Genomic DNA, 27,623 nt, shown 5'->3' with positions numbered 1-27,623 from the left:
AATACTGCTAATTCTCTTTCTTTACTCATATGGGCGTGTAGTTATGACTAAAGAGACTGTTAGAGGGAGTGAGACTGAAGTAGTTCGTGGATGCTATATTCAGCATGTCCTAAGCTGAGTCCTGCTAAGACTGTTAGTCGTCACATTTATTTCAAGGGAAGCCCTCATATGTCAGTACATACAGACAGATTTCACATTTATTTTTGAAATTGTGCACTGCTGCAGTAGAAAATTTGTGAAGGAAACCCTAGTTTCAAAGATCTCCAGATTTCTTTATCTCTCCAGAATACAACTTCTTGCTTCACGATTATTTCAGAAAACCATCCAATTGCGGTATGTTTCCATGGTAAGCATCGGTGTTCACACACGGTTCAGTTCCTGTTACACAAAAATATAGCACTTGATTGTAGCTTCTAGTCCATGTTATTACACCTAGCTCACTTTCATTCATGTTGGGTTTAACTGAGAGGACTCACTAGAGAGAAACAACACAAATCAGTTTCATCAGATCTCCTTGGTTACAGAGCTTGTGAGGCCAAGACTACGGTGACCTGCATAGCTGCATCAATGTTAAGGAGTTAACTGTAGTCCTAAAGTACCATGTTCAAAAGACTCCAGGACTTTCCCAGCACACATTAGCAGCCATCCAAAGTGACACGAATACATTTCACGCCAAAATGCACAGTAGACTAGTTAGCTGACCCTAGATACCCATTCATGAGGAAAGATCAAAATCTTAGCCGAACTATCTAACCATTGTCATCATCCTAGGTGAATATCCAAATGAACAGGTTTCAATCAAACACTGCTTCATGAAAGACTGCATCCAGGGCCGGCGTATGTGTGTGTGTGTGGGGGGGGGGGGGGGGGGCAACTGCCCGCCTAAAGGGGCGCAAAAAGGACACCTTTCGGGAAGCAAGAATACCAAAGGGGGGCGCAAATTTCCCACTTGTCTCCCTGGAGGTGAAAAGTAGACATCGGCACTGCGAGTGTCAAATTTTCTTGAAAAGAAAAAAATGTTACTCAAAAACTTGAGCTTCTCTTGAACACATTCCAAAACAGTGATGGGCAGTACTTGAAGAATCAAGAACTAAAGTGCTTGTACAGTGTGTGTGTAGGGGGAGGGGGGGGGCAGTGGTGACTCGGTGCACCCAGGCAAGGGAGAAGAGGAGAACGGAGAGTGAAAGAGGGAGGAGAGAGATGATGGTGGCACAGGATCGGGAGGGGTGTGCTAACCCTCTTGCTCTGGGATTTCGGTAGTCCGAGAGAACTCCCCACTGCAGAAAACATGCGAGCATCCCTCAGAAGTCTTCATTAGAATGCTCCACATACCACGGTAACCACTAGGATTGTTGGCGAAGTTACCAAGTACATTTCTGAGTACTTGTACAGCCTTGGATAAAAGTTTACAGAACACTGCACTGGCGTATTTCTTTGTCGAAGCGGCACCCTGCTAGCTGCCAGGAAGAGATTGAATAAGAAATGGGTGACCGGCCATTCTGTGCATCTCAGTATGTGTGTCCTCTTCAGTTTGCTGCTGGGGTGTCACTCCAATGGAGAAATATGACACCCCAGTGTTCCGTGACCTTTTCTCACATTAAGTTGTACTTGAAGTACATTTCCAATTGTGTACTTGTACTCTACTGTAAGTACTTTTTGTATAGTACTTTCCCATCAGGTACTCGAGTGCCTGACTGGAAATGCAAAGACAAAAAATGGAAAGCATGAAGTGAGTTTTCTGTCTGGAAACAGTATTTTTGAATATGAAAATAAATTGCTGACCTCCTTTTTCATAGCACACTAAGAGATGCAAGGTTGAACAAATCAGGGAAATTAAAATACTTTCCACTAGCGCAAATAGTTGCGTGAGCATCTAAAAACGGAAATTATGCCATCTGTTACAGTTCATATTCATGGGTGTATATGCACTAACAAGCTGAGCTTCAGGACGAGCACTTGCAAAAAAAGAAAGAAAAGAAAAACATAGCAAAGGAGGAAAAAAGTTGCCCTAAGGAAGTGACACAACACACACTCTGCCTTAGTACCGTTTTTTCCACTTGCTTTTCCTCTTCAAGATGTAGCAACTTGCAAAGATTACTGCCATGACTCAGTTGCAATGTGATTGACAAGTACTTTAAACTTTACTTTAAATAGTTTAGAATGTGGTACTTTATACCGTACTTCAAGTGCCACTGATGCCAGGTACTTTAAGTACAATTGAACCTCTGTATGCAATAAAGACATAAGTAAAAAAATCCCAAACCGAGAAAAGGGGCCTGATCTGATTTTCCATCCTATTGACATACATGCCCTTCCCGTTTCTTAACCTCTTGTAGCAGGCCAATAAATTGCAATACAGTCCTAAATTTGCTATGGCAGGTACATACTGGTATGTAGATGTCATTGCAGCAAAAATAGTAAAAAGGGGATAAGTCAACTTATCCCCTTATTGCATACAGAGGTTCAATTTTGGGTGCCCATCACTGTTCCAAAGACAAACTACAAAATGTGTTAGTTTCAACTTTGACTAAATTTGACAGCGTACAAAAAAGCATTGGGAACGATGAAGTAAAAAAAGGAAGGTGGCACCAAAACTTTATTCGCTTACACAGAATGAACAACAAGAAAGAGTCATCTTCCCATACTTTTCATTATGTCATGCTGCGTGAGTAAAAGTGGTATGGTATCACTCCCTGGTATGCACAAGCTCACCTACCTTTTGAACAGGAACAATGTGACGAACTGCTTGGCATTTGTTACGTGAGCTGCAGGCTAAGAGAGACGAACATTTGTGCTGGATTAGAGCTCTCGAGCATCCTCTGTACTTGTTGGTTTGACAAGGTGGCAGCAGATCTAGAAAGAGGTGATTCAACAGGCTGCACGACACACAGTTTCGCAATAGTACAGTGGGCGAAAACTGCTGCAACACCAACAGTGGATGGACACGTACCCAACTCTACCATTTTAATTTTTCATGCGACATTTTTTTCACCCACCCCTTTAAATGCAGTACAACCTGTTTTTTGGCAATTTGCACTCTATTAATACTTCTGATTTTGATTTTACCTGACAGAACTCCGTCCAATTATTTCTTCAAGTAGAATAGGTTTTATGTCATACACATTGCCCTGTACCACGAATAATGTCCTTTTATTCACCGGCACCAGACATGAAAATCCACGTTTGAAGCAATATCATCTACCTATAACCTGTTTTGAACCAAGCTGTTGACAATGCATTCGCTCGGTGCACACGTCAATCTGTAGAGGTGCAGGGCAAGTAAGACACACACTCTATGTTACGTTGCAACAGTTTTACATAGCATTGCCGACATGCACATGTGAAACACTGCAATAAAGGCATAGGGGGTGCACATGAAAAAAGAAAAAGGCAGGGGATGTCACAAAACATTTGGTGGAGTTCGTTGGGAGGGGAGGGGCTAGGGTGTCTTGGTAAGTCACTGTGCCACTTGCTGGCAGTTCCGACTGGTACATTAGGCGAAATGAATGGGACGTAACTGAGTGCATCTAGGTATCTCTTCTGGCCTGAATAAGAGAATAATGGTACATGTATCTTGCTAGTTCGTGGAAATTTCTACTACGAGAGTGTAATAATACCAAGTGGCAACAACACCATCATGCTAGCACCTGCCTTTCACTTTGACAAACGACTTAATTCCATGCCCTAACGTCAGTCATGCTTCACCCACTAGATGCAAACATGTGAATGTAATCAGCCTCTTAGTTACCCTTGTCTACAGTAATCGAGCAGCCATCAACCACGGTTGCAGTGGTGTAATTGAAAGTATTTTAAAGGGATTCTGTGGGGATGGGGAAGGAGGACTCCACCCACGTTTCCCTCTCCCAAGATTTCGAGAGAGGGAGTGGAAGCTGTACTGGCTGTACCCCCCTGCTCGCCATTACAGAGTTGAGACGAATACAAAGGTAACTACGTCGATTTCCTTATTTTTCACTTCATGTTTATGGGGCCAGGAGCACGTTTAGAGATTGCTACCCTCATCGAGTACCCCACTGCAACACCCCATTGCTGAAGGCGAAACAGTCGGCTTGTTGCAAGAACAAGGTGCAACGCAACAACAATAAATCCAAAAGGTGTCAGAAAACGGAAAATGAGCCGCCGGTCCGAAAATCAATCCGGCCGTACGCGTACAACGCTGGGCGCGGAGCGCCTGTGTTCGTCACGTGATGGGGTCACGTGGCCTCGACAGCCACCTCGCAGAGCGCTTCTCCGAACTTGCGGAGCCAATACGAACTAGGACGCGCTTGTTTCGCTTTGACGTTTGGAGCGGTTTGGAGGGGATGGGATACCAAGACCCCAAGACCGGTTTTGAGACAATGAGGGCCGCCAGTGGTTTCTTGGACGCTCGTGTGATTCGCCTTAGCATTCCTGCTTGTTTGATCGAGACGTCGTCTGATATTCAACACCAACAATGTGGCCTCACAAAGCATGCCCAGTCGGATCGATGCAAACTGAACTGACGCCCAGGTAAACGTGATAGTCAACGTGATCGCCATGATGTGGTCTCCGAATGAAGTGACCCGACACTGCAATGGATGTCTTATTATGAGTTCGTGACATGGAGCTTCCGATTCTCCTGGTCTGTGTGCTGACATCAGTGCAGTGCCTTCAAGTGGGACTGGAGGATGCCGGACCGGGTACAGTCATTTTCCGCACGGGTTTGACGGGCGACTGGACATACTACCTCCACGCAACGTCGCTATCTGAAGGATTCTTCACCGTTGACAACCGCAGTGGCGATGTCGCACTCACGCAAGCGGTGGACTGCACTTCTGTCCGGCGCAATCCGGTGCCGGTGGAGATTGGTGCTCGCCGAGCAACATCTTCGGTGCGCATCTCTTTGTCTGTGTTGTTCCCAAATTGCAGTGTGACAGAAGCGCAACGTACACCGGCTGCAACCGTGCAAGTTCGGCTCGGAAACGTCTCGTCCTGCTTCGTCCGGAGCGAACAAATCGCGCGTCTAACTCATTTCATCCCTGGTGTCACAAACTGCAGTGTTACTTTGGTGAACTCCTCGAACACCTGTTGTGCCATAGAAGGTGAGGATCTGGTCGCTCGCCAAGATGTGTGCGTGAACGACGATGTGCATGTGCCATACCAAATATCGTGCCGTCCCGAATTGCACCAGTTGACCGTAGTGTTTAGTGCACCGCGCCGAGAAAAACGGCATACACTTCATTTTGACCGCAATCTGTACGTTGCCAGTGTCCCCGAAGGCAAAGACAGGGGCTATGTCGTGGAGACCATAAAGGCAAACGATGCCGCGGCGTATTCGCTGCATGCGGTGCTTGATGCGCGCAGTCAAGCCATGTTCCACATAGAGCCCACTTCAGGGGTTGTAACAACAACGACGGAACTAGACCGTGAGTTTATGGATGTGCATTACCTGCGAGTGGTGGCTGTGGCCCACTCGTCTGTCACTGCTAGTACGACATTACAGGTAAATGTATTAGATGAGAATGACCACGAGCCCATCTTTGAACAGTCCAACTACGAAGCGTCTCTCAGAGAATCTGTGCCTGTTGGATATACCGTACTTACTGTGAGAGCCACTGATCAGGACATAGGAGCTAATGCCCAAATTGACTATTCCATACTGACTGGGGACGGATCGGCATTTGGTATTGATGCAAAAACTGGGATTATTACAACAAAGACGTGGTTAGACAGAGAAAAGACATCCTTCTACTCTCTGCTTGTGCAAGCAAGTGATGCTGGATCTGTTACGGAACGCAAGTCATCTTCCACAACAGTGCAAATCACAGTCTTAGATGTCAATGATAACTACCCCCAGTTTTCCGAAAGGTCTTATTCCGTGAAGGTATCTGAAGATATCAATTGGTTGAATCATCCAGAAATTGCACGAATCAGGGCAACAGATGCTGATGACAGATCAAATGCGGCTCTGAGATACAGCCTCATTGGAGGGAACACACAGGGTCATTTTGCCATGGACAGTCTGACTGGGTCAGTTACACTGCTTTCTCCACTCGACTATGAAAGCACAAGAAGCTATCGGTTGGTGGTTCGTGTCCAAGATGGCGGAACACCTTCCAGGTCCAACACTACCCAGTTGTTGGTTAATGTGCTAGACACAAATGATAACGACCCAAAATTCTATACTTCGTTGTTTCACGAGAGTGTGCCAGAGAACGTGCCCGTGGGACACAGCATAGTCAGGGTTCAAGCTTATGACGCTGATGATGGCCCCAATTCTGAAATCTCTTACGCTATTTCATCTTCTGATGATCTACCCCTTCGCATCGATGACATCACAGGGTGGATTGTGACATCGAGGGAATTGGACCGTGAAGACAACTCTAACTTCAATTTTCAGGTGATTGCTCGTGACCACGGGTCTCCGGCTCGTTCAGCTACTGCGAGCATCCTTCTACGTGTGCAGGATGTCAACGACAATGACCCCGTATTTGAGCCCAGAGTCTACGAGGCAACCGTGTCTGAGGCTGACCCTCCTGGCACGCCCGTGGTGAGCGTGACAGCAACAGATAGGGACGAGAACTCGCGTCTCTTGTACCAGATCACTAGTGGGAACACTCGAGACCGCTTCAGCATTGTGAGCCACAACCGCCAGGCTGTCATATCTGTGGCACAGGCACTCGATTACAAGCTCGAAAAGTACTTTGCTTTGACCGTCACTGCAACAGATTCTGGCGGCCGCACAGATACTGCAACTGTCTACCTCAACATTAGCGATGCCAACACTCACCGTCCAATTTTTGAGAGAACACCTTATACTGCGAGTGTCCCAGAAGATGTCCCTGTTGGCACGACTGTGGTGGTTGTTGAAGCCCAAGATGGGGATGTGGGCCGAAATGCTCTCATTATGTATACTTTGGAGGAAGACGTTGAGGAATTTCGCATAGATTCTAGTTCAGGTGCAATAATCACTACTCGTCCCTTAGATCGAGAGAAGACCAGTGGCTACACACTGGTGGTCATGGCACAGGACAGTGGAAATCCTCCACTCTCAGACACCACCAACGTCGAGCTGGAGGTTGCAGATGTAAATGACAATGCTCCAGTGTTTCCCGTAGCAGGATACACGAGTACCATCAGCGAAGATGCTCTCATTGGAACCAGCGTTGTACACGTTTCTGCTGCCGACAATGATCTGGGGCTGAACGGACAGATTCGGTACACCTTTCTTGGAGGGAACGACGGAGGAGGTGCCTTTGGAGTTGATCCCACGTCGGGCATCATCCGTACCAACAGAATGCTAGACAGAGAAACACTACCTGTTTATCATCTGGTAGTTTACGCTGTGGATCGGGGCTCCCCCGTACAGTCTGCATCTGTCCCGGTTACGGTGTACGTAGAAGACGTCAATGACAACCCACCACGGTTTCAAGCTGACCGAATTCGCTTGTTCATTCCAGAGAACAGTCCTGTCGGTTCAGTAGTAGGCCAAGTAGAAGCCAATGACCCTGATGAGGGCCCTAATGCCATAATTCAGTATTCCGTAGTCGGAGGCCCAGATGCTGAAGTCTTTTCTCTAACTGCTCGTCCAGGTGAACCTGCTGAAATTGTCACCAGGACTGAACTAGACTACGAATCACCGCACAAGAAGTATGTCATTATCGTCCGTGCGTCATCGCCTCCATTGCGGAATGATGTTGAAGTAGAGATCTGGGTTACGGATGTCAATGATAATGCTCCAGTGCTCAAGGACTTCCGTATCGTATTCAACAATTACCAGCACCACTTTCCCGTCGGTCCTATTGGGAAGGTCCCTGCGTGGGATGCTGATGTGGGTGATCGCTTACGGTATCGTTTTGTGTCCGGAAATAACGCATACCTGCTCATCCTCAACGAGACTTCAGGAGACATAAGCCTTAGCCCTAGCCTCAACTCTAACGTTCATATCAATGCTGACATGGAGGTGAGTGCTTTTGATGGCATCAATGAAGTGTCCGCTGTCTGCCACCTTTCAGTACGTCTGGTGTCAGAAGCCATGCTCTTCAGCAGTGTCACGGTGCGACTAGCAAACATTTCTCGGCAACAGTTCCTCTCTCCTGTTTACGACCAGTTCCTCAGTGGCCTGTCAGCCATTGTCCCCTCTGCTAGGGAGGACATATTTATCTTCAGCATTCAGGATGACGACAAAGTGCTGAATGTCAGTTTCTCTGTATCTAAAGGCAGTAACGAAGACGTCTACTTTGCCCCACAGTACCTTCAGGAACGCTTGTACTTGAACCGTGCCATACTTACCAAGTTGACAGATGTTGATGTCTTGCCATTCGATGACAACCTGTGCGTCCGTGAGCCGTGTCTTAACTTCGAAGAGTGTCTTTCGGTTCTGAAATTTGGCAATGCCTCTACATTCATTGCTTCAGAATCAGTGTTCTTCCGACCTATTTATCCGGTGCACACGTTTGCCTGCCGCTGTCCAGAGGGATTTACTGGAATGAAGCGAAAGTATGATTGCGACATTGAAGTGAACCTCTGCTATTCAAGCCCCTGCGGGCAAAACGGCACCTGCATGCAGAAGGAGGCAGGCTATGTCTGTCTCTGTCGAGAAGGTTACACAGGAAAGAACTGTGAAACAAAAGTCTGTTCTCATAACTGCACCACTTGCCCCGATGAATCTCAGTGGAGCACCACAAGCTGCCAGTTACGGGCACGCAGTTTTCACTTGGGCTCTTACGTGACGTTCCCATCCCTGAGACAGCGCCATCGCTTGCATATCAAGCTGAGCTTTGCTACACAGAAGCCAAATGGACTGCTCCTTTACAACGGCCGTTACAACGACATGCATGACTTTCTCGCCCTGGAAATTGTCGGGGGAGTTGTGAACCTCACCTTTTCTACAGGTATGACGACGGTTTGGGTGTCCGCGGTTGTCCCTGGTGGGGTGAGCAACGGAAAGTGGCACACTGCAGAGGTCACCTACTACAACCGAACAGCTCAGCTTTCTCTGGACGGCTGTGACCCCATGCTAGCGCGACGCCTGACAGGCGCCCATGGACACTGTGCCAACAGCACCACCCTCCATCTGGAAGAGCGATGCGCAGACTCGATGCAGACGTGCTATCGCTTTCTTGATCTAACAGGGCCTCTGCAGCTCGGAGGACTTCCCGACCTCTCCACGCACTTTCCTGTCTCCCATAAGCACTTTGTTGGCTGCATAAGTGACCTGTACGTAGACAATACACTCGTTGACCTAAACACATTTGTGGCGAACAACGCAACCACCCGAGGCTGTCAGGAAAAGCGAGGTTTCTGCCACACGCAGCCTTGTCAAAATGGTGGCACCTGCGAGGAGGCCTGGAACACATTCGTGTGCCGTTGCCCACTGGGCTTTGGGGGAAAGGACTGCAGTGAAGGAGTGGAACCTGTTCGTAGGTTTGACGGGAATGGCTACCTGGTGTTCAATCCCCTGCTGCGGCCCATCCAGTTTCCGTGGTCCGCAGGGTTGGCATTCCGCACAAGAACTCGCTCTGCTCTCCTGCTTCATGTTCATGTTGGACAAAGCTCACAGACATCACTGCAGGTAAACATCTGGAATGTGTGCTTCTTTGTGAAGCTTGTATTTTTGCACAAATCATGGATGTTGTGTGGATAGGGTTGCCACCTTTCGGAGTGCAAAATACCGGCTGAGGGAGAGGAGGTGGAATAGAGGGAAAGGAGGAAATGTTCGCGGGAAAGGGAAAGTGGGTGAAGGGTGGAAAGTATACAGAGAGAGAGAAAGAAAGAATGAGCATACTTGCTCAAGACAACAATGATAATAATAATGAATAACTAAGAAAACGACTGGTGACTACGGAGTTTGGTCTGTGCTCCAGATTTCTTCAAGCTGTGGTGGAATGTTGAAAGGAAAACCCCGTAAAAACCCCTATGAAAGGTATTGAGCCACAAATACCGGCAAAAGGCTCCCGGTATCACCTTCCTACCGGCAGAGCGAGCGAGCAAATAGCCGGCCCTGCTGGTATAATACCGGCCTGGTGGCAACCCTATCTATGGATAAGATTTTTCTATGGCATAGTGGCATAGTCGTGTTCAGCATAAGAATAGCATTGTCGGTGAATATTTTCCTCCATATATTTAGTTATCAGAGTACAACACAATGTTTGAAAGATATTATTCACTTTTGTCACGTTTATGTTGAGCAATAATTATATTTGCAGTTCAGTGTAAATAGGATATGTACACAAAGTTCTCCACCAGCAACTCACGTGCAGTTCTTAGGTTAACCGCTACTATAGAGTGCCCACAATGGTGGGAATACCTGAGAATTTGTTTCAGATTAGCTCAGAATGGTGCTCAGGCTTATCTCAGGCTTTATCTGCTTGCCTACATCTTTTAAAAGTTCCACAAATTTTAAGGGTATGTGAAAATTTTGACAAAGAATTGACATTTAAAACACTATGCTGTAATCTCAAACTTTTTTCTCAAAGCTAGTTGCGTAGGTTACTAGTAAGCACTTGAAATACAGGGTGGGTGCTCTAAAAGGTCGGTCACATTTTCGTGCATGACGTGATACTTCCATGTCCGATACCTCACTGATGCACAGACTTCTGCTGCCTCAGAGTAAAGAATGTATGCCGGAGAAACCTACAAAAAAATTGTGGTTACCAAGCACTGTGTAACAAAATAAATATGACCATGCAAACTCTCGTCTCATTCCATCAGTATAGCGCAGAGGAAATGCACGAAGATGAAAGTGTGCGTGGTCGTAGTATTTTTTTACGTCGTGCATGGCAACAACAATTTTTTTCGTACGTTTCTCTGGCACAAATTATTTACTGTGTGGTAGCGGAAGCCCGTCTCTCAAGTAGATATAGCTTCATGCGCAAAAATGTGACTGACTTTTTATAGCACCCACCCTTACGTTGTCTTTTTACCAGGAACTACTCGTATTTACTATCACGGAATAAAAAAAAAAAAAACTCGGAATTTATGATCATCGCAACGTTTATGATGATTGATTGGCAAAAGGCATACAGTTCATAATTGACACTGGGTAGTAGTTTATTTATTAATCACTGGATGAAATGTGAAATTACTTATACTCACCTCACAGCCTCAAGAGTCAGGTCTGTGCTGTCCTGAATGGAAGAGATGCTGAACTGAAACAACAATTTTGATGACATTGGATTAGCTTTGTTCGCAGACATCGCGGCACTACTGGCTGGTTACCACAGATAACTTTATCAGCAGGGTGCTAGTTATAGAACCATCTAGCTGTTATATGATTTTATCTTATATATTCTGCCTCTTACACACAGTCTAGCTTTGCTGGACTGAATTTTTAACAAATTGTACTGTGTAATTGCCTTCTGAAATATGGTGCTCTGGCTTGGTATTTCCAAGTCAGTCCCAGGGAAATACATTTGGTCTTTTTTATTTATTTAGTGGCAGTGCATGCGTTGAGAGTTGTGATGTATGTACCTTATTTGGTTCAAGTTAATTGTGCAAAAGGGGTACATAGCACTGCACGCGTCATATTAGGGCCCGAGCCAGGTTTCCGAGCCCGAAAAGTTTTTGAGCTACCGGCACTTCAACTACAGGGTAGCTTGAGCTTTATAGTGTTGGCGGCATGCCGGGCACAGCAATTAGTTAATGCAGGTAGGATAAATGTACAGCTCTGTAGGCGATTGAATTCACACGAAATGTACAAACCCTGTACTAAGCGGCCAAAATAACGCAAATGGCGGCATTGCCAACGCTGCCGGCTCGTTGGTGAAACTGTTGAAACAGCGGCAACGTAAGTACGTGCCGGTGGTGCCGCACGGCATTGCGCTGCACATGCGCGGGTGCGGGAGCAGGTGTACACGCTACACGCGGTTACCCCCAGCTTCCTCGGCAGTTTTGTAATTTGCCGGTTGAAGTTCATGGCGAATTCCACTCTGATAGCAATTTTTGCCCCGCGCTGGGGTTTCCGTGCATCCTCCCGGCGGCGTCGCGCGGGTTTGCTTTGGAATGTGATACGCGCTCTGCGCATAGCTAGCGCGTGACCCGTGTGCTTCCTTGGGTTTGCTTTGGCCACGGGGGTGGGGGTGGGGGATCGGCAAACTGTTTCAGAATCGCACAATCAGAGCCGTCGCGAGGCGAGTTTGTGCCCGGGGCAGTGTAAACTTGAACTGCCCACCCCCCCTCTCTCTCTCTCTCTTTCTCACTGCCGTCAGAAGTTCTGTAAACAAAGAAAAGAAAATGCTCATTTACACTGCCGAGATCGTAAATTCAAATTGTCTTCATTCCCGCTTTATACAGTACAAACAACCTGCCAGGGCCTGCTGTCTGCCACCCTCAATGCACCCCCCCCCCCCCCCCCCCCCATTGCTAGGACTCTGCACACATTATGATTACACTCAGCGGGACGCACCATTATTTCCACTGTTCAAGAGACGTACGACAACCTGCGTGACACACGAGTAAAAAGAAAAGGAAGACAAAGCTCGATATGCTCACTTATCGCGCTCTTCACTGTCGTGTTCTCCTGGCTTTGCCCCAAGGAAACTGCTGGGTCAAAAACTTTTGCTCCTTATAGAGCAGATATTTGCCCCCAGTCCGCCAATGGAATGCAAGCCCAAATTCTGTCAATGGAACAGTTTTTGCCCCTTCCTGGGGCAAACATTTAACCCAGCTCTGCAAATGGAATGCGCCACAGTGTCGCTGTGGATTACGGGTAAAAGGCGAGTTTACCGGTACTGCGTCAAAAGTGGTGCAGGTATACCCGTGTCCACCAAAATCACATACTTCTTGCTCACTTTGATTACTTTTCTCCACCAATTTTCATTGTGAAAAACACCTGAGAAGCCAGACTTTTCTGTCAACTTAATTATGGGCATTTGTCCTTCCACTAGAGCAAAGTTAGACACCGAACATTAAGCGACACAGCAAGCTCTTGTGGAAATGCCTTTCGTATCTGTCAACTGAACTCCATCCTATAACATGCAATCTGTTTACCTGATTACAGTAAGACCCACAATGTTGCTACGAAAAAAACAGTCCAGAATTGACCCTTAAGAAAGCTATGCTGTAGTCGCACCTTTATTTTCACAGCGTTTGCACAGGTCACTTGTAACCCTTTGAACTACTCTGCAGTGCATCCGAGTGCAATGCTGCTTTTATTAAATTCGGTACATGCTGTTTTTTGGGTTCTCACAAAGCAAACCAATCGAGCCACAAATTCTAGCATCCAGTGTTCACCAAATTTAGTGACCGTGAATATGAATTAAAGGGCGTCATGGTGTCTCATAATATTGCAATAGGGTGTTGCACTAGCTGTTACCATGTCAGCCGTTTTTCCACATACCTGAGTCAATCGTCAGGTGAACTGATGAATACTGTGTGAACATGAATTTGTCCAAAAAAGCAGCTTGTCTGCCATACTGACAGCTTGTGAATTTGTTTAGCCAACAATTGGCAGAACTACACTCCAGTCATCATCACGAAAATAAAGTAGTTGTTGTCCTAAGAACTACAGATATTCCAGTGCAAATAGGAGAGGGACAGTGCCCTACAGGAATATGTACATAAATATGAATTACATGTATTTGCGTGACATCCTTTTAGCATCAGTCAGCAAATTCGTATACCGTATTTACTCGCGCATTTTGCGCCATCGCATAATTTGCGCACCCCTAGTCTAGTACTAAAAATGACACGAAAACAAAAACTTGCGTATTTGCGCGCCCGCGTTTTCGCGCGCCGATATCTGGCACGTGTGTCTGAGCACCATCATTCCACCACCAGTCAGCAGCATCATCAGTGCCAGTGGCGATTGCCTCTCACTATGCCGTTAGTGCTACCAAAGTTGTGGTGCTTTTGACTTGCGCATACTTTCGGGTGATGGTCTACTGACGCAATAGACGATACTGTCACTCGAACTACAAAATGCGGAAAGAAACACTGGACAAACACGTTACGACAAACCTTACAGCACAACATCACAAAGTTTGCGAACAGATCGTGCTTTCGGTTGTCAAGTGCGACTAGCGGCGTCTCGACGTATTTCACCGGCATATAACCGGTAGCGGGCCGGCATTTTGCCTCCCGACCGTCAGCGGTTTCGCAGTATTTGGGTACTTCCTTCGCGCTTGCGCAATGCAGTGAGAACGTCAGTATCAGCTCTACTGAGAGCCTACATGACCGGCATGTTGAAATTTTGCGTCGTTTGAATATCGTTACGAATGTTCCCGCGCAATTTGCGCACTCCCAACTTTTCAGACTTTTTTGGGGAGAAAAAGTGTGCAAATTATCCAAGTAAATACGGTAGTTAATTAGCGGGTATAGAAATTGTGTTGCCTACTGAGTGTTGTATTCACACGTACAATACAGAAAGTCGCTTGTGAACAACAGGAAGGAAACAAAAGCTAAACAACTAGCTACATATGATGAGCCCTCATGCAGAACTAAAAAAGTGCACAAAATGAAGTGCGTAGGCATGATGAAAAACAAACTGATGTGTTGCATTAAGAAAACTAATCTGCATCAGATTTGCATCCAAGTAACAAAATGTTTACTTGTCACAGTATTGTAGAAGTAATGCAGCTAGCAATTTAGACAGTTGTCTTAGGTGGGATGAGCATGGAACAGGGCATGCCCACACAGCTTTCCTCTTTGCAAGTAGAAATTCAGTATCGCCGCCCACCGACCAGGCTCGGGCGTTCAGACGAGCCCGTACAGTGTTCATATAGGCATTTGCTCAAATTGTAATAGACCTTTGTATGACATTGCTGTATCCCAACATAGATGCACAAATTAACAAATTATAATTTACTCCTGTTTGAGACCATTGTATTTCATCTATCCTATCTATCACAGTCACTAACATCAGGAGCTGCACTTCTCATGCAGCTGTTTCATTTCGTGCAGCAACTTCGTTCTCCCTTTGCTTTTACAGTATACATCTCATTTTTATGAGAGTGGATACTACACATAGAAAGATCTGGCAAGCCTAACATAAAGTTTGTTTGGGTTTGCAGCTGAAGGATGGTCACATCGTGTACAGCATAGACGGTGAAGAAGTGGTGTTGAAGGATGTCCGAGTAGATGACGGCAAGTGGCACAATGTTGCTGTCAAGTGGATGGCGGGTGAGGTGCGGCTCACCTTGGACTACGGTCAGCATGAGGTAACTACCGTGCATAGGATTGTGATGGGATATTGATGGACACTTAAATGCAGGTGTCAAGACAGCTGTCCGTTGCTATCCAGGGCCTTTATGTGGGAAAGGTGTCCCTAGGTGGCCTGGAAGAAGGAGGTGAAAATAGGTTTGATGGCTGCATTCAGGTTAGTCCTTTCCTTACCCAGACGGCGAATTCGGGTGGCCATTTCATGGCAACACAGCTCAGAAATTGCTAGGTTGGCGCCTGCGTTGGTTCACGTGACCATTGCCATCCGAACATGTGAGCCATCTAGCAGTTCTAGCCACTTGGATCACATTAGACATTGGATCGCATTGGATCTTCAGGTTTCGTCGTCTGCTAACCCACGTGAACTTCGATGTGCGGGTCAATGCGGGTACTCACCACCCTCGCAGTATGGACATGACGACCCCGATATAGTTGGCAACCTGCTGCCCGGTTGTAGGTCGAGACCAGGCAAAAAGTGTGCTAGCTGGCAAATTCCTGGCGCTCGGAAAGCGCAATGCGAACACGCGAGGTCTGGCAAAACTGGCGAGAACAGGTGGGATCTAGCCAAAAAAAGTTGCCACAAAATGACCACCTGAATTCACCATAACTCTGAGGGTGTAGATTCTAGCAGCTATTATTTTGCGTTTTCTGCAAAGGGAGACACCATTTCTGTGTTGTTTCTTGCGTGAAACAATGACATCTAGTAGTCTCAAGAGTACTCCATATCTGGTAGGCATGCATTTCTTCAGAGAAATAAAAACCATGAAATCTACTCTACAGCAACCAGCCTTACGTGACTACTGACATCTGACAGCGAAACGGGGATAAAAATCATCATAGTAATAAAAATCATGGAAGCATTTTTGCTATGGCAAAGTACATACTATAAGAGTTCACAAGTTCTGTATTCCAAAAAGCAGTGCATGTGAAGTTACCTTCTGCAGTACTGGGAAATCTTTGTTCTGTTGGTCTTGCACAACTGCCATATTGAGGCCATTGCTAAATAGTTCCCACCATCATTTCTTTTGTGTTGCCTTCGGTGCATGGCAACACACTTTTGTCGTCCTTCGGCAGGTGCCGCCATACCTACTTTGCAGGTCTGGCATGTAGCTTCCATGTAATTGATGTAGAAGGTCAGTGCTCACACCTTCGTTGTATCTTTTTATTAAATACTATATACTCTGGTAAGTCCTTCTGTGGTTAGCTCAATGAGTGGAACAACTACACTGGGTAAAGTCAGGTTATGAACTGTTTGTTCGATACCAGCGCGAGTGGGATCAACCCTGCTGACCCATTTGTCGCTCACACCACAGCTACCTCCCCCCCTTCCTACCTCTTGGCGCTGGGCTGGAAGGTAGGTCGCTCCATATAACCCGTTTGGGTCTAGATGGAATGGTGGAAACAGGACTTGGTGGTGGCTGGGGCTCGATGAAATGGATAGGACGTTGCGGAAGCTCAAGTCTGGCTTTGACGTAAGCAGGCTTCAACCGGTCTATAGCAATTAGTCTCTTTGCGGCTGTTGAGATCATAGATCGAGAAGTTACCCGTCAAAGAGAACTCGTTACGAGTTAGGTTAACGTGTGAAAAATGTAACTAAGTTAATAACAAAGTTCTTCAGCCTGAAATGTCACTCGCCGTTACTGAGTTACTTGAAAAAAAGAACGAGTTACTTCCAAGTTACTTCGGACACAAAATAGCATTACGCAGGTGCAGCGCGCATGAGCAGTTGAGTTAGACCTTGAGTTGCCTGCGGAGGAGTGCAAGACGCTTAGATCGTTTTCGTTTATGTTCAACAATAGACCTCTCCTTGTTTGCAAACAAATGATGTCATAGTGTTCGATAGCGCCACAAATTTGGTAGAGTTGAACTATGCTCGAAGCTAGAGGTGAACAAGATCGCACCCGAAAGCCACGGTCTTGAGGGGATTACGATGGTCCATGAAAGGGACGCGACCTTCGGTCCTACTTTTCTTTCAATAGGAGGCAGTGAACAAGTGCCCATTCGTGGAACCCAGCCCTCTCCTTCCGATTTGTTTCGGTTTCAGTCTGTCTACCAACGTCATGGTGACGTTCCTCTGGTAGAGGCCTATTCGAACGCTTTGCATCTTACTCCCTGTGGGCGCACAATGGTTCAGCTTCATTTCAGTGGGAGCGGTTCTTACTTCCTGAATAGAATACTGTCATTGATTGAATATCACGTTTTATGGCAAAAAATGCCATTAGGAACCGGAGAGAAAGCAAGAAAATATGTGGACGTGAGCGAAAAGCGAATTAAAAGTAACTTAAAACTTAGCTTAAGTTTCTTTGGCAAAGTTACCAGAGAAAGGAACGAGTTCCTCTGAAAGTTACCACGGCGCAAAAGTACCAAGTTAAGCTACAAGTTACCAAAAAAAGGAACTTAGTTACAGTAACGAGTTACCTCGAACTCTGGTTGATATCGATGATGAAGTGGGGACCGGCGTACGGAGGCTGGAGTGCGCGATGCACAGAGCCTGTCCGCAGGAAAACGTGTTAGCCGGTATGAAGGTTCGGAGAAACATACGGAGCAGAGTTGCGAAAGGCTCAAGTTGATGTTGCCCGAAGCCATGAGAAGGCTTCTCGGAGACGCTGGAGTCTCTAAAAAGTCACTAAGCAACATGCAGGATGTAACTGGCATTGCTGAAAGGCAAATAACGTGATCATGCATATGGTACTGGGCTTCTTTTTCAGACGCCTTTTTATCTTTTTATGTTCCAGTTAAATAGAGTGATCTATGTGCATGTAATTCTAGGGCAAAAAAACAAACAAACAAAGTTTTGCATGTCAGCATTGAATAATATGGTACAGGATGTACGCATCGGCACAAGCAAAGAGGCCTGGTTGCGTCCAGCAGCTGAGGAGAATGTTCGTGACGGCTGCCATGTCTCGGATGCTTGCCTGTCTGGACCCTGTCCACCTCACAGCACCTGTGTTGACACTTGGGGACAGTACGAGTGCCGCTGTGATAAAGGTATGCGTGTCATATAGTCTGATTGTAGTTTGTAACAGTCAGTGCTCTGTTGATGATTTCAGGTTATGTTGGAGAGCAGTGTGTGCCAGTGTGCAGCCTGCTGCCATGTCAAGGAGGTGCAACTTGTACAACGTCAGTGCGGGAAGAGTTCCAGTGCAAATGTGACCCCAGCCACTGGGGGCGCTACTGCCAAGAGGCAAGCACCCAGCCATGTCCTTTCAACTGGTGGGGTTCCCCTACGTGTGGCCCGTGCCACTGTCCCACGCACAAAGGCTACCATGCTGATTGCAACAAAACAACTGGCGAGTGTTTCTGTGAGGTACATGGTGAACATTATCTGTCTGTCCTGTCATGCAGGACGGTTGTTAGACTTTTGATTCAAAATGTGGCTACGCCGATTTCAGGTGAATCATTTTCAGCCCGAAGAGGGTGAAGAGTGCTTTCCTTGTGACTGCTATGCTAACGGTTCCTACAGTAATCGCTGCCATGAGAGCACTGGCCAGTGCCGCTGTCGCCCTGGGGTGATCGGCAGGCGATGTGATTCCTGTTCTAACCGGTTCGCTGAAGTAACACTTCGGGGATGCGAAGGCAAGCATTTCAGGAGCTTCTTTACTTTGTGACTGATTTTCTTTCTTTTACAGTCATCTATGATGGATGTCCACGATCCTTTAGCCAGGGTGTGTGGTGGGAACGTACGCCATTCAATCAGGAAATCATTCGCAGCTGTCCCAAAGGCTCTCAAGGTGAAGAGAGTGGCCTTTACGAAACGTTTTGCCTCCTGTTGTGCTACTCTATTAGCCATTTGCTTGTTAGTGACGCACAAATATTTGAACCTTGAAATTGAAATTGAGTGAAACGTTTGCAGACAAGTCTTCCAAATTCTGGAAATGATATTGCAGTAGACTTTTCTTAATTTTTCTCTGATGGGGTCACTAAGTTTGGGTGAAGTATCTGAAGATCAAATCAAAGAAATGACAGAAAAGCTGACATATGCATGACAAAATTGAAAGCATCGTCTCTGTTTCCAAGTTGGAGGGCAGTCTTCTGATGTTGATCGATTACCATATGATTATGATATGACTAGCATTTTTAAAATAAAACTACCATGCATGACACGGACCAGCACATAACACCCACAAGTTCACTCAGCCAGTGCTTATGCTCAGCAAGCAAGGAAGTACTATAGCATTGAGAAGAATCCCATGATAGTAATTTGTGTATATCAGTTATGTACGTCCTTTACAGGAAAAGCCACAAGGTTTTGTGACCAAGAAAATGGCTGGTTGGAGCCAGACATGTTTCCCTGCATCTCAGCTCCATTCTTGACACTCTCAGAACAACTTCGTGTGGTGGAGCGTGACAAGCTTCCCCTTACAACATACAGATCTGTGCAACTGGCTGGACAGCTGCGTAAGGCATCCAATGTGTCTTTTCTGTATGGCACAGACGTGCTGCTAGCGTCACGGCTCTTGCACCACATCCTCTCCTATGAAAACCATCAGGCGGGCCTCAACCTCACCCACCGTCAAGATCGTGCGTTTATTCAGAACTTGGTGCACACGGCCAGTTCAATACTGAACTCTGATTACGCCAAGCAGTGGGAGCGAGTGTCTGCCACAACTGGTCAGGGTCCTGCACATCTGCTCAAGATGTTTGAGAAGTACGGGCACACTCTGGCCATGAACCGCAAGGACACCTTTACGGATCCATTTGAGGTGTCAGCACCAAACATGGGTAAGCCCTCTAAAAAATACTTCATATACAGTAGGCTCACGTTAATTGGAGCCCCGGTATTTTGTACTCTCGGTTAATTAACATATTTCAGATTTTTGTTTGACCTGCTATATTTTCAATGTAACGATAAGTTCCTTAATTCCAACGACACCTTCGCTTAATTTGATCTCTTCGTTCCCTCGTGAGGTGCTTCTGCTGCAGGAAGTGGCGAAACGAAGCCCACGAAGCGTGAAGCGGCTCCCGTTTTCAACTGGCTACACTATTTCATGGGGCACCTTGAACCATGGTGAATGTACAAGCACAAAATGCGTGCACAAAACGAAACTTTAGCTGCTTGGGTTGCCCATAGACAGACATCATCCGCCAATGCATGCTTCAGTCACTTCAGTCAGTGACACAATGTAGAAACAACTTCTTGCATCGCACAGCACTTCTGGGTGCATTGTCATTATTCTCATCATCAGCATGGTGTATGTTTGTGGATCATACAATTTGGAGACACCGCTCCTCAGATAATGGGAGTGGGAAAAGCAGTCCCTGGCATGCTCTTCCTAAATCGTGCTAGTACATTTGTGCAAGTATTTGTGCTAGTATTTGTGCTAGTATCTAATGATGTCCGATGACCTTGCACAGTAGGTGGTGTCCCTCTGTATGAGTACTGGTAAGCGATGATGATGATGGAATGACTGTGAGGGCCAGATGCGCTGAGAAGAACAACCCCCTCTGTCCAGGTTGATGCTGATAGTAATGAACCTCCACAATCATTATAACCACTAGCATCATATGCAGTCCTACTCTCAGGCAATTGTGTCAATGCCCAATTCAGTAGGTACCTTAAGGACATAACTGGACATCTTATGAGTGGGGTCTGAGGTTTTCTGGAAATATTCTTGGACAAATTCGGGGGATAAAAATTGGGTGGAAAACGGCTGCATCTAATTCAGGGGAATTCGGGTGTATAATTTCTGGAATGATATGATACAGGTAAAATCAGGTTACATATCACAAATGTAAAGAGAAAACAGCTTTCAAGCTCAGTAATAACACTGTCTGCGACAAAATGAGGACGGTGTTAACAGCTCTATAGCAGGGGTGCCGAAGTGGCGGCCTGCGTAGCCACCTAACAAAAAATAAAAAAAGAATATCCGGCCCAAGCTTCATGAACGGTCATGGCGTTGCAATTGGGCTCTGTACTCATGCAGTTTATCTTGCGTTAATCTGCGCTGACTGTCTAAGAGACGAGCAGAGCCGGTTTGCACATGACAAAGACGACAGCAGTAACACAAAGACAACCAGGGAGTGTTGAACTTTCAACCTTTAATCATAATAAACCTTTAATCATGTGATAAAAGGTGGCAAGCTCGACGTTACCTGTCTGTCTGTGTGGCTTCTACCGTCTCCGTGGATGACTTTCTAAACCTGTCACTGCGTCTGGTTTTTACTTGATTGATATTATGCACTATAGTACATTCCTACCAAAATTTCTGAGCAAACCCCACATGGCCAATTTGTAATATTGGTGCCTACAATGCCACCAGAAATGGACTATTTCAGTCACAGGCTTGGTGATACACAAAGGTTCTTCGAGTGCAGCACTCTTGAAAGGGAGCATTTTGGCTCGCCATTTATCTACAGTTGGTGGCAACGTTCCAGATGACTGACGAATGGGACTGATTGACCTGCAGTGCGACGCACCAATAGGAACAAGTTCGCTGAAGTTGGGGCGGCTTCATTTTATTCCTACGTTGGACGCGGACAAAGCTGTCCATATTCGGTACAACATACGTCTAATAACAATAATTCGCTGCTTTACGTCGGGCGATCAACTCTGTCAGCATACATCTGCGAGCAGGCGTTTTCTGTAATGAACCTGAATAAGTCAGTTACACCCATAACTAACAAACAAACCCCTCAACGCAGTTAAGATTGTAATTGCGCAATCACTTTCACACAATGTTGACACAATAGTTGCCAAGAGACAAGAGGTGCCAAGTTTCCTCATGATACAGCAAATAAAAAGGACTGCTGACCGTATGATTGAGAAATGCTAAGTAACCCAAATCTATACGTTGTATGCTGTTTTATGCTCTGGTTGTGTCATGTATATCAGAAAATAGCTACCCCAAAGCCGTGGTGCGGCCAGCGTAGTTCCTCCATGGCTCAATGTGTCCTGGGGACACGAATGAGTTCGGCACCCCTGCTCTATAGCAATTCAAACCTGCATTGAATAAAATGGTAATTCAAATCTGCACGTACATAATGCAAGCCTGCACACACTGTTACAACTCTTCATGTGAGAAACTCTTTCGTTTTTGTTTCCATGTCGAAGTAGGAGAAAACAGCGTTGAAGTTCCATTACGTTCGGCGATTCATTGTTACTTCGGCTCCCGATTACTTTCTTTTCAAAGCTATCTAAACTGCTACCAAGTTGCTTGGCGTTGTTTCGACCGCGCGATAGATGTAGCACTGCCCGAAGCCATGTGCGACGCAACGTTTTTCCGACGATATTACGATGCGTGCGTGTGACCTCAGAAACCCCATTTTTAATGTGCGCAAACACTGTACGCCAGAATCTGTTGACTGTTGATAATTGCGCGCAAACGCTTGTGGTCGACAAATGTCGCAACATTTGCACGCGTCACTCGCTCTGTCCGCGTCCAATACGTTTTGGGTGGTCATCCGTGGGCATTTCTTTGCAGCGTGTAGAAGGCCACGGCGTGCACACTATGTTGTGACACTGGGGAAACATCCCATGTGTTTCGCCCGCACGGCTGCGGTGTCACCTCCTTCCGTCGGTGATCCTTCCCTCTCTCCCGCAGTCGTGTGCCATGGTTCCGTGCCACGTGACAAAAGGGTCCTTGATTCGGGGAGAAATTTGGTTTCACCCGAGCGCTAAATGTATGATTCGGGGGGTAAATTCGAGGAAGAATCGGGTTAAACCCAAAAACCTCAGATCCTATTTATGAGCCACTTCTCAAAGGGCAGAGGTTTACGGGGGAACAAGTTGGTTACAGTTTATTACGTCTTCTTACATGACTTTGTTGTAGGAGTAATTGTGCAACCCTCTGCTTGATGCCATGAGAAGGAACTAACTTTAGCTAGCTATCTTTAAAAATGGGAATGTGCAGTTCTAATGTTTTCTGTATTCTTCAGGATTTCATTGATTTTGGTTTGGCACGTATGCCTAGAACTAGGCCCTGAACTGAACTGAAAAATATGATACTGCTAAACAGGTTTTTAAATGTCAATGATCATCTACAGGGAAGAAACATTAGGACATAACTGCATTTCATGTCATGTCTGAACAATGTGGATGCTTTGCCGAATAAAACAAGTGCCGTTGCTACAGTGAATCGTTCTGATGCTGTCTCTTTCAGTACTAGGGATGGACACCATTTCACCTGCAGAGATGGAAGGTCCCTATGTGGAGAGCAACGGGCTGCAAGGTCCCACGGTCAAGATGCCTAAATACAACAACTATGTTCTCCGTAAAGAGGGTCCAGAAATTTCTTCTGTGTTTTTGTCCTTTGCATCCCTTGGCATCACCGAGCAAACTGGTGAGGCAAAGGGGCGTTCCAGAGAAACAACATTTCTGAGATCTTTCTGTATGCATAGCACTGACAGGGAGGAGGCCGAACCGTGCTGTAGTCGTGTATGCTGTCTATCCCAATGTGCACAACCTTCTTCCAGCTTCTTATGACCAATCTGTCAGGTAGGTGGCCTTTCGAACAGGTTGTCTTAAGGTGCTGTCACACTGGACCGACACGACACCGACACTGACACGGCGCCGACGCCCACGGAAGACAGACGTTGTCACCATACATTGTATTGCCAAGCACACCTGTCACAGTGCGCCGACGGACAGCGGCAAACGCAAGTCGACAAAATGTCGTTTCAGTGTGACAGATTTCGATAACGAAATCGGCAGGCAGACAGTGTCTAACGACATGTCAACAGCAGTTTGATAGTTGCTCAAAAATGCGATGACCGACATACGACATCCACTGCCCGAAAAGGTAATATTTTTTGAAAAATCCATGTTGTGGGTGTTGCGATTATTATTTAAAAAATCAGCGCCTCTGACGGAGGTGTGTTCGCTAAAACCGTTGTCTTTTAGAAAGCTTTCGCTGCGCGCGTCGTGTTGCCCCTCAGCTATGGAGTTCACAACGGAAGATGAGAAAACGTTGATATCTACAATGGAGACAAAGCATGAGATTCTCGTAGCATCCTATGCTTTTTCGTCGCACGAGCCACTTCCTACTCCACAATGATCGTGGCTTTTTACTAGTTTCATCGTCGTCGTCCGAGTCGAGCACAAGATAAAACGCCACGGCGCACATTCCCATACGCTTCTGCTGTGCAGGACGCCATCTTCGAACAAAGTGGTGGCGGCAGTAGCGATGTTGCCGTCGTTCAGTGTGACAGGCATGTTTGTCAGCGGCGGGTGCCGACAGCGTCCAGCCGTGACGGCCGGCAGACAGACAGACGCGTCGCCCGTCTTTGGTCTGTGCAGTGTGACAGGTGCAAGGACACCGTGTCTTTCGATGTCGGCATACAAATTTTGTCGGCTGTCGGTCCAGTGTGACAGCACCTTTACAGTAATAAAATGCCCACGTTAGCTGCTTGAAGCAGCATGCACACATGTTATGCTATGTCACTTGCTTCAGTAACGTAGTATATTCCCTTCCCTTGTCTTTTTGCATTGCCTAAATGATTAGCTTTGTCAGCACAAATGTAAGGTCCAGTCGCTGGCTGAAACCATACCACTAACTCTAAAAAGACACTTGAGTTCCTGCCCTAGATGTAAGCCATTGTATGAGGAAGCGACTGCTATCCACAGACGTCTTTCCCGACTTGGCTGTGAGATTCTGAAGACCACTTTCATTGAATGCCTGCTGTGCAGTGTCAGCTAGAAGTCAGTCAACCTTTCTCCCCTGGAGCTTGCTTTTGTGTCACGGGACCCTCCTGGCTAGGGTTATTTATTATTTATTTGCGATTAAATCAGTTGCTAGTTGAACTCTGTTCCGTGTGTTTATCGTGCGTTCTACCATGTTTATTGATGACCAACGTGCTTTCCACCTACTTGCACTCATGTTATATGTACTTAGAGCCTTGTGCTTTAGGGCTAAACCAGGTAAAACCAATTTCTACCTCTCGATTTGCATCATCGTTACTTAGGCTAAAACCTGAAAGCGCCTGCAAATGAACGTGTCAAAGTGCAAATTCAGCTATACCAATTCAGGCATGGGGAATTCAGCTGAGCTGCTCATATCTCATGTTCACCTGAAACGCGAGACGAGCTCTTTTTTTATTTTCCACCCGAAAATCTGCTTTTCCACCCAGCATGTACAGCTCGAAGCAGAGTTGACTAGAACACCGCTTTGACCAGCGGAGCAAGCGGGGAGCCACCCTGGCGGCGTCTAGTAGAAATAAAGGGCGAGGAGGTTTTGACATTTCCATTCTAGTCGGAGGGGTGTTCGCTGTGGCGTGTCGAAGATTGCGCAATCAGGCTGGCGTTATCAATGCTGCGTTCGTTTGTTTTGGGTGACCGTGTCTGAGGGATTGCGAAGAATCGATGATATCCCGGTGGCGCGGGCCAGGTTAGCACATGCGAACCAGTTGTCTCTCACCTCTCCTAAACTTCCAAAATTAAAATTAAGGTGAAGTGATCCAGATGAGGAAAAATATCAGTAAAAGGATTGATGTGGGGCCAAAAAAAATCAAAATGCGATTTGCGAAAGGTGGGAGAGGCAAATTTGGGGAACGCGCAGTTGAGGTAGGGATGAACCTCTGCTGACGAAAATTGAAGTGTGGACAAAGGTCATGATGAATTTGTCTAGCTCTGATCATCATTCACTACACCACAATAGAAAACCTTCACAGTGACTCCCTGCACTTACGATGGTTTCGCGATTGTTAATTATTTCAAGCCTCTTCGCATCCTCTATTCTGAGCGCAGTAAATTTTCCGAAAGGGAGAAGTTGTTATTCATTTCATTCGATCACACAATGAGCGTTTCGGAAGACGCGTGCCCATGCGCCAACCCGTTTCCAGGCGCGTGCCATGACATCGATTCTCTGCATTATCTCAGACACAATCGCCCAAAACACAAACAGGCGAAGCGTTGATGGCCCCTTATATTTCTGACACCAGGTGACCGCAAACGTGCATTGAGCCCTCAGTAAGAGCAGCTCCCTTTAGTTCCAACTCCACTTTATTCGAACAAATCTTCAGTCCCCTTTGAGTTTGAATTGGACACTATCTTGGACACGTACCCCTATATTGCATACGAAAATTTTTGTTATGTGGAGGAGCCGATTCAGTTGATGTTGTCTAACTGTATGTGATTGGCCATCTGAATTTTATGTACCGTAAAGACTTCTGTAAATGCAAAATGTTATGTAAGAACCGATACCACCGGTTTCGGCCGACCCAGAACCAGTGGTATAGCCGAGTGGGTTAAGGCATCCCGCTCGTTCGCGATAGCCAAGATCGTGCCGAAGACTGGGAGTTTGTGGGTTCGAATCTTACTGCCGCTAGTGCCGTCTGAGGTTTTCCCTAGGTTTTCTGAAGACCTTCTAGATGAATGTCAGCACGGTCCCCCCCCTGAAGTCGGCCAAGGACACATACTAACCCCACCTGCCACCCCACTCCTCCTTGCTGTCTTCTCTCCATCTGTCCACATCTGTACGCTGCGCGTAGATGTGGTTGCTTCGCGGCGTTAACACGGAATTTAAAAAAAAATTATTTATTTATTTCGTTTAACCCAGAGGTCCTTACGGACGTTACGTCCATTGGTAAATAAAATAAAAAGCTGAACTGAATGTTGCTTGGGGTTAGTGCATTGAATTCTGCTTTCATAATGCATACAACAATATGTAATTGGTGGATATTGGCATGCAGGAAACGTTTCGGGGTCCAACTGTCGGTGGCTAGCCCCGTCACAACTGTGGTGGTGCAGCCAGCAAATAGTAGGAGCCCTGTGAGTCAGCTGCAGGTTCGCTTCCAGTTTCCCCGCAAGCCCGAGGGCCAGCAGCCACAGTGTGTCTTTTGGATGTTCTCTGCCAGGTAGTGGTCCCTTCAGTGTTGTTACCTATAGTGTACTTATGAAAAGTGGCCAAGTCTGGTGACCAACCAGTGATATGAGTAAAAAAATTAATAAATGAACAAACAGCTCAAAACCGAAAAAAAAAAAAAACACCATTTACCATATTTTACTGTGTATAACTCGTGTGCTATACATTGTAAAATGCACATTTATCTATGTTGAGTTGCTCTCGTGGTTTTAATAATTATCTGCGTATTTATTTCATAGTATTTATTTGTGTTGCAGCACCCCTTATGTAATGCCCTCGGGCCTTTAAGGGTGTTAGTAAATGAAATGAAAAAAGTGTCACGAAGAGGCAGTGCGCATTATCTTGCGGTGCATGTTTTACATAAGAGTTTTTCTTGGAAAACGCACACAACTCCTAGCCTCGGGTCTTGGCCTGGCTGCTTGACATAGGCACAAATTGTCCATTTAAGTGTCATTTTCAGGAAATATGGGAATCGTATACGAAGACGGGAGTCAAGTCCTGTAGATCACATAAACAAAATACAGAAACCGACACTGAAGATTTTTGTTTAAGTTTAATTTGTACAAGCTTTCGCGTGGAGGTCCATGCTTCCTCAGGTACAAAGTAAAGTGGTGACACACATAAGTATATATAGTATAGCCATATACACGACTAAACACACTGCTGTACAAAGAAAGGGAAGGGGAAGGA

At 46.2% G+C, this 27,623-nt stretch overlaps 1 protein-coding gene and 1 long non-coding RNA gene across 3 annotated transcripts in view; one reads left to right on the top strand and one right to left on the bottom strand.

Moving 5' to 3' along the window:
* Positions 1–125: 125 nt before the first annotated feature.
* Positions 126–12,005, bottom strand: LOC135396443 (uncharacterized). Of its 2 annotated transcripts, none has more exons than XR_010423388.1 (4): positions 11,773–12,005; positions 11,074–11,126; positions 2,717–2,853; positions 126–378 (listed from the first exon to the last, which is right to left on the bottom strand). It is a non-coding gene; the product is annotated as an uncharacterized LOC135396443 (long non-coding RNA). The 2 variants fall into 2 exon arrangements; XR_010423387.1 differs by having other exon boundaries at positions 11,680–12,004.
* Positions 4,263–27,623, top strand: part of LOC135396440 (protocadherin-like wing polarity protein stan) — a 47,509-nt gene continuing 24,148 nt past the window's right edge. The window contains exons 1-11 of the mRNA XM_064627404.1: positions 4,263–9,550; positions 14,988–15,134; positions 15,188–15,292; positions 17,961–18,123; positions 18,186–18,442; positions 18,528–18,711; positions 18,765–18,866; positions 19,369–19,857; positions 23,235–23,414; positions 23,473–23,569; positions 26,761–26,925. Of these exons, the coding sequence (XP_064483474.1) occupies positions 4,598–9,550; positions 14,988–15,134; positions 15,188–15,292; positions 17,961–18,123; positions 18,186–18,442; positions 18,528–18,711; positions 18,765–18,866; positions 19,369–19,857; positions 23,235–23,414; positions 23,473–23,569; positions 26,761–26,925 (6,842 nt within the window). The 5' untranslated portion in view covers positions 4,263–4,597. The remainder of the gene's footprint in view (positions 9,551–14,987; positions 15,135–15,187; positions 15,293–17,960; positions 18,124–18,185; positions 18,443–18,527; positions 18,712–18,764; positions 18,867–19,368; positions 19,858–23,234; positions 23,415–23,472; positions 23,570–26,760; positions 26,926–27,623) is intronic.

This window comes from Ornithodoros turicata, chromosome 6, assembly GCF_037126465.1.
Source record: "Ornithodoros turicata isolate Travis chromosome 6, ASM3712646v1, whole genome shotgun sequence".
Classification (NCBI taxonomy): Eukaryota; Metazoa; Arthropoda; class Arachnida; order Ixodida; family Argasidae; genus Ornithodoros; species Ornithodoros turicata.
The sequence above is the reverse complement of the archived record's forward strand: the minus strand, read 5'-3'. Positions and strand labels throughout refer to the sequence as shown.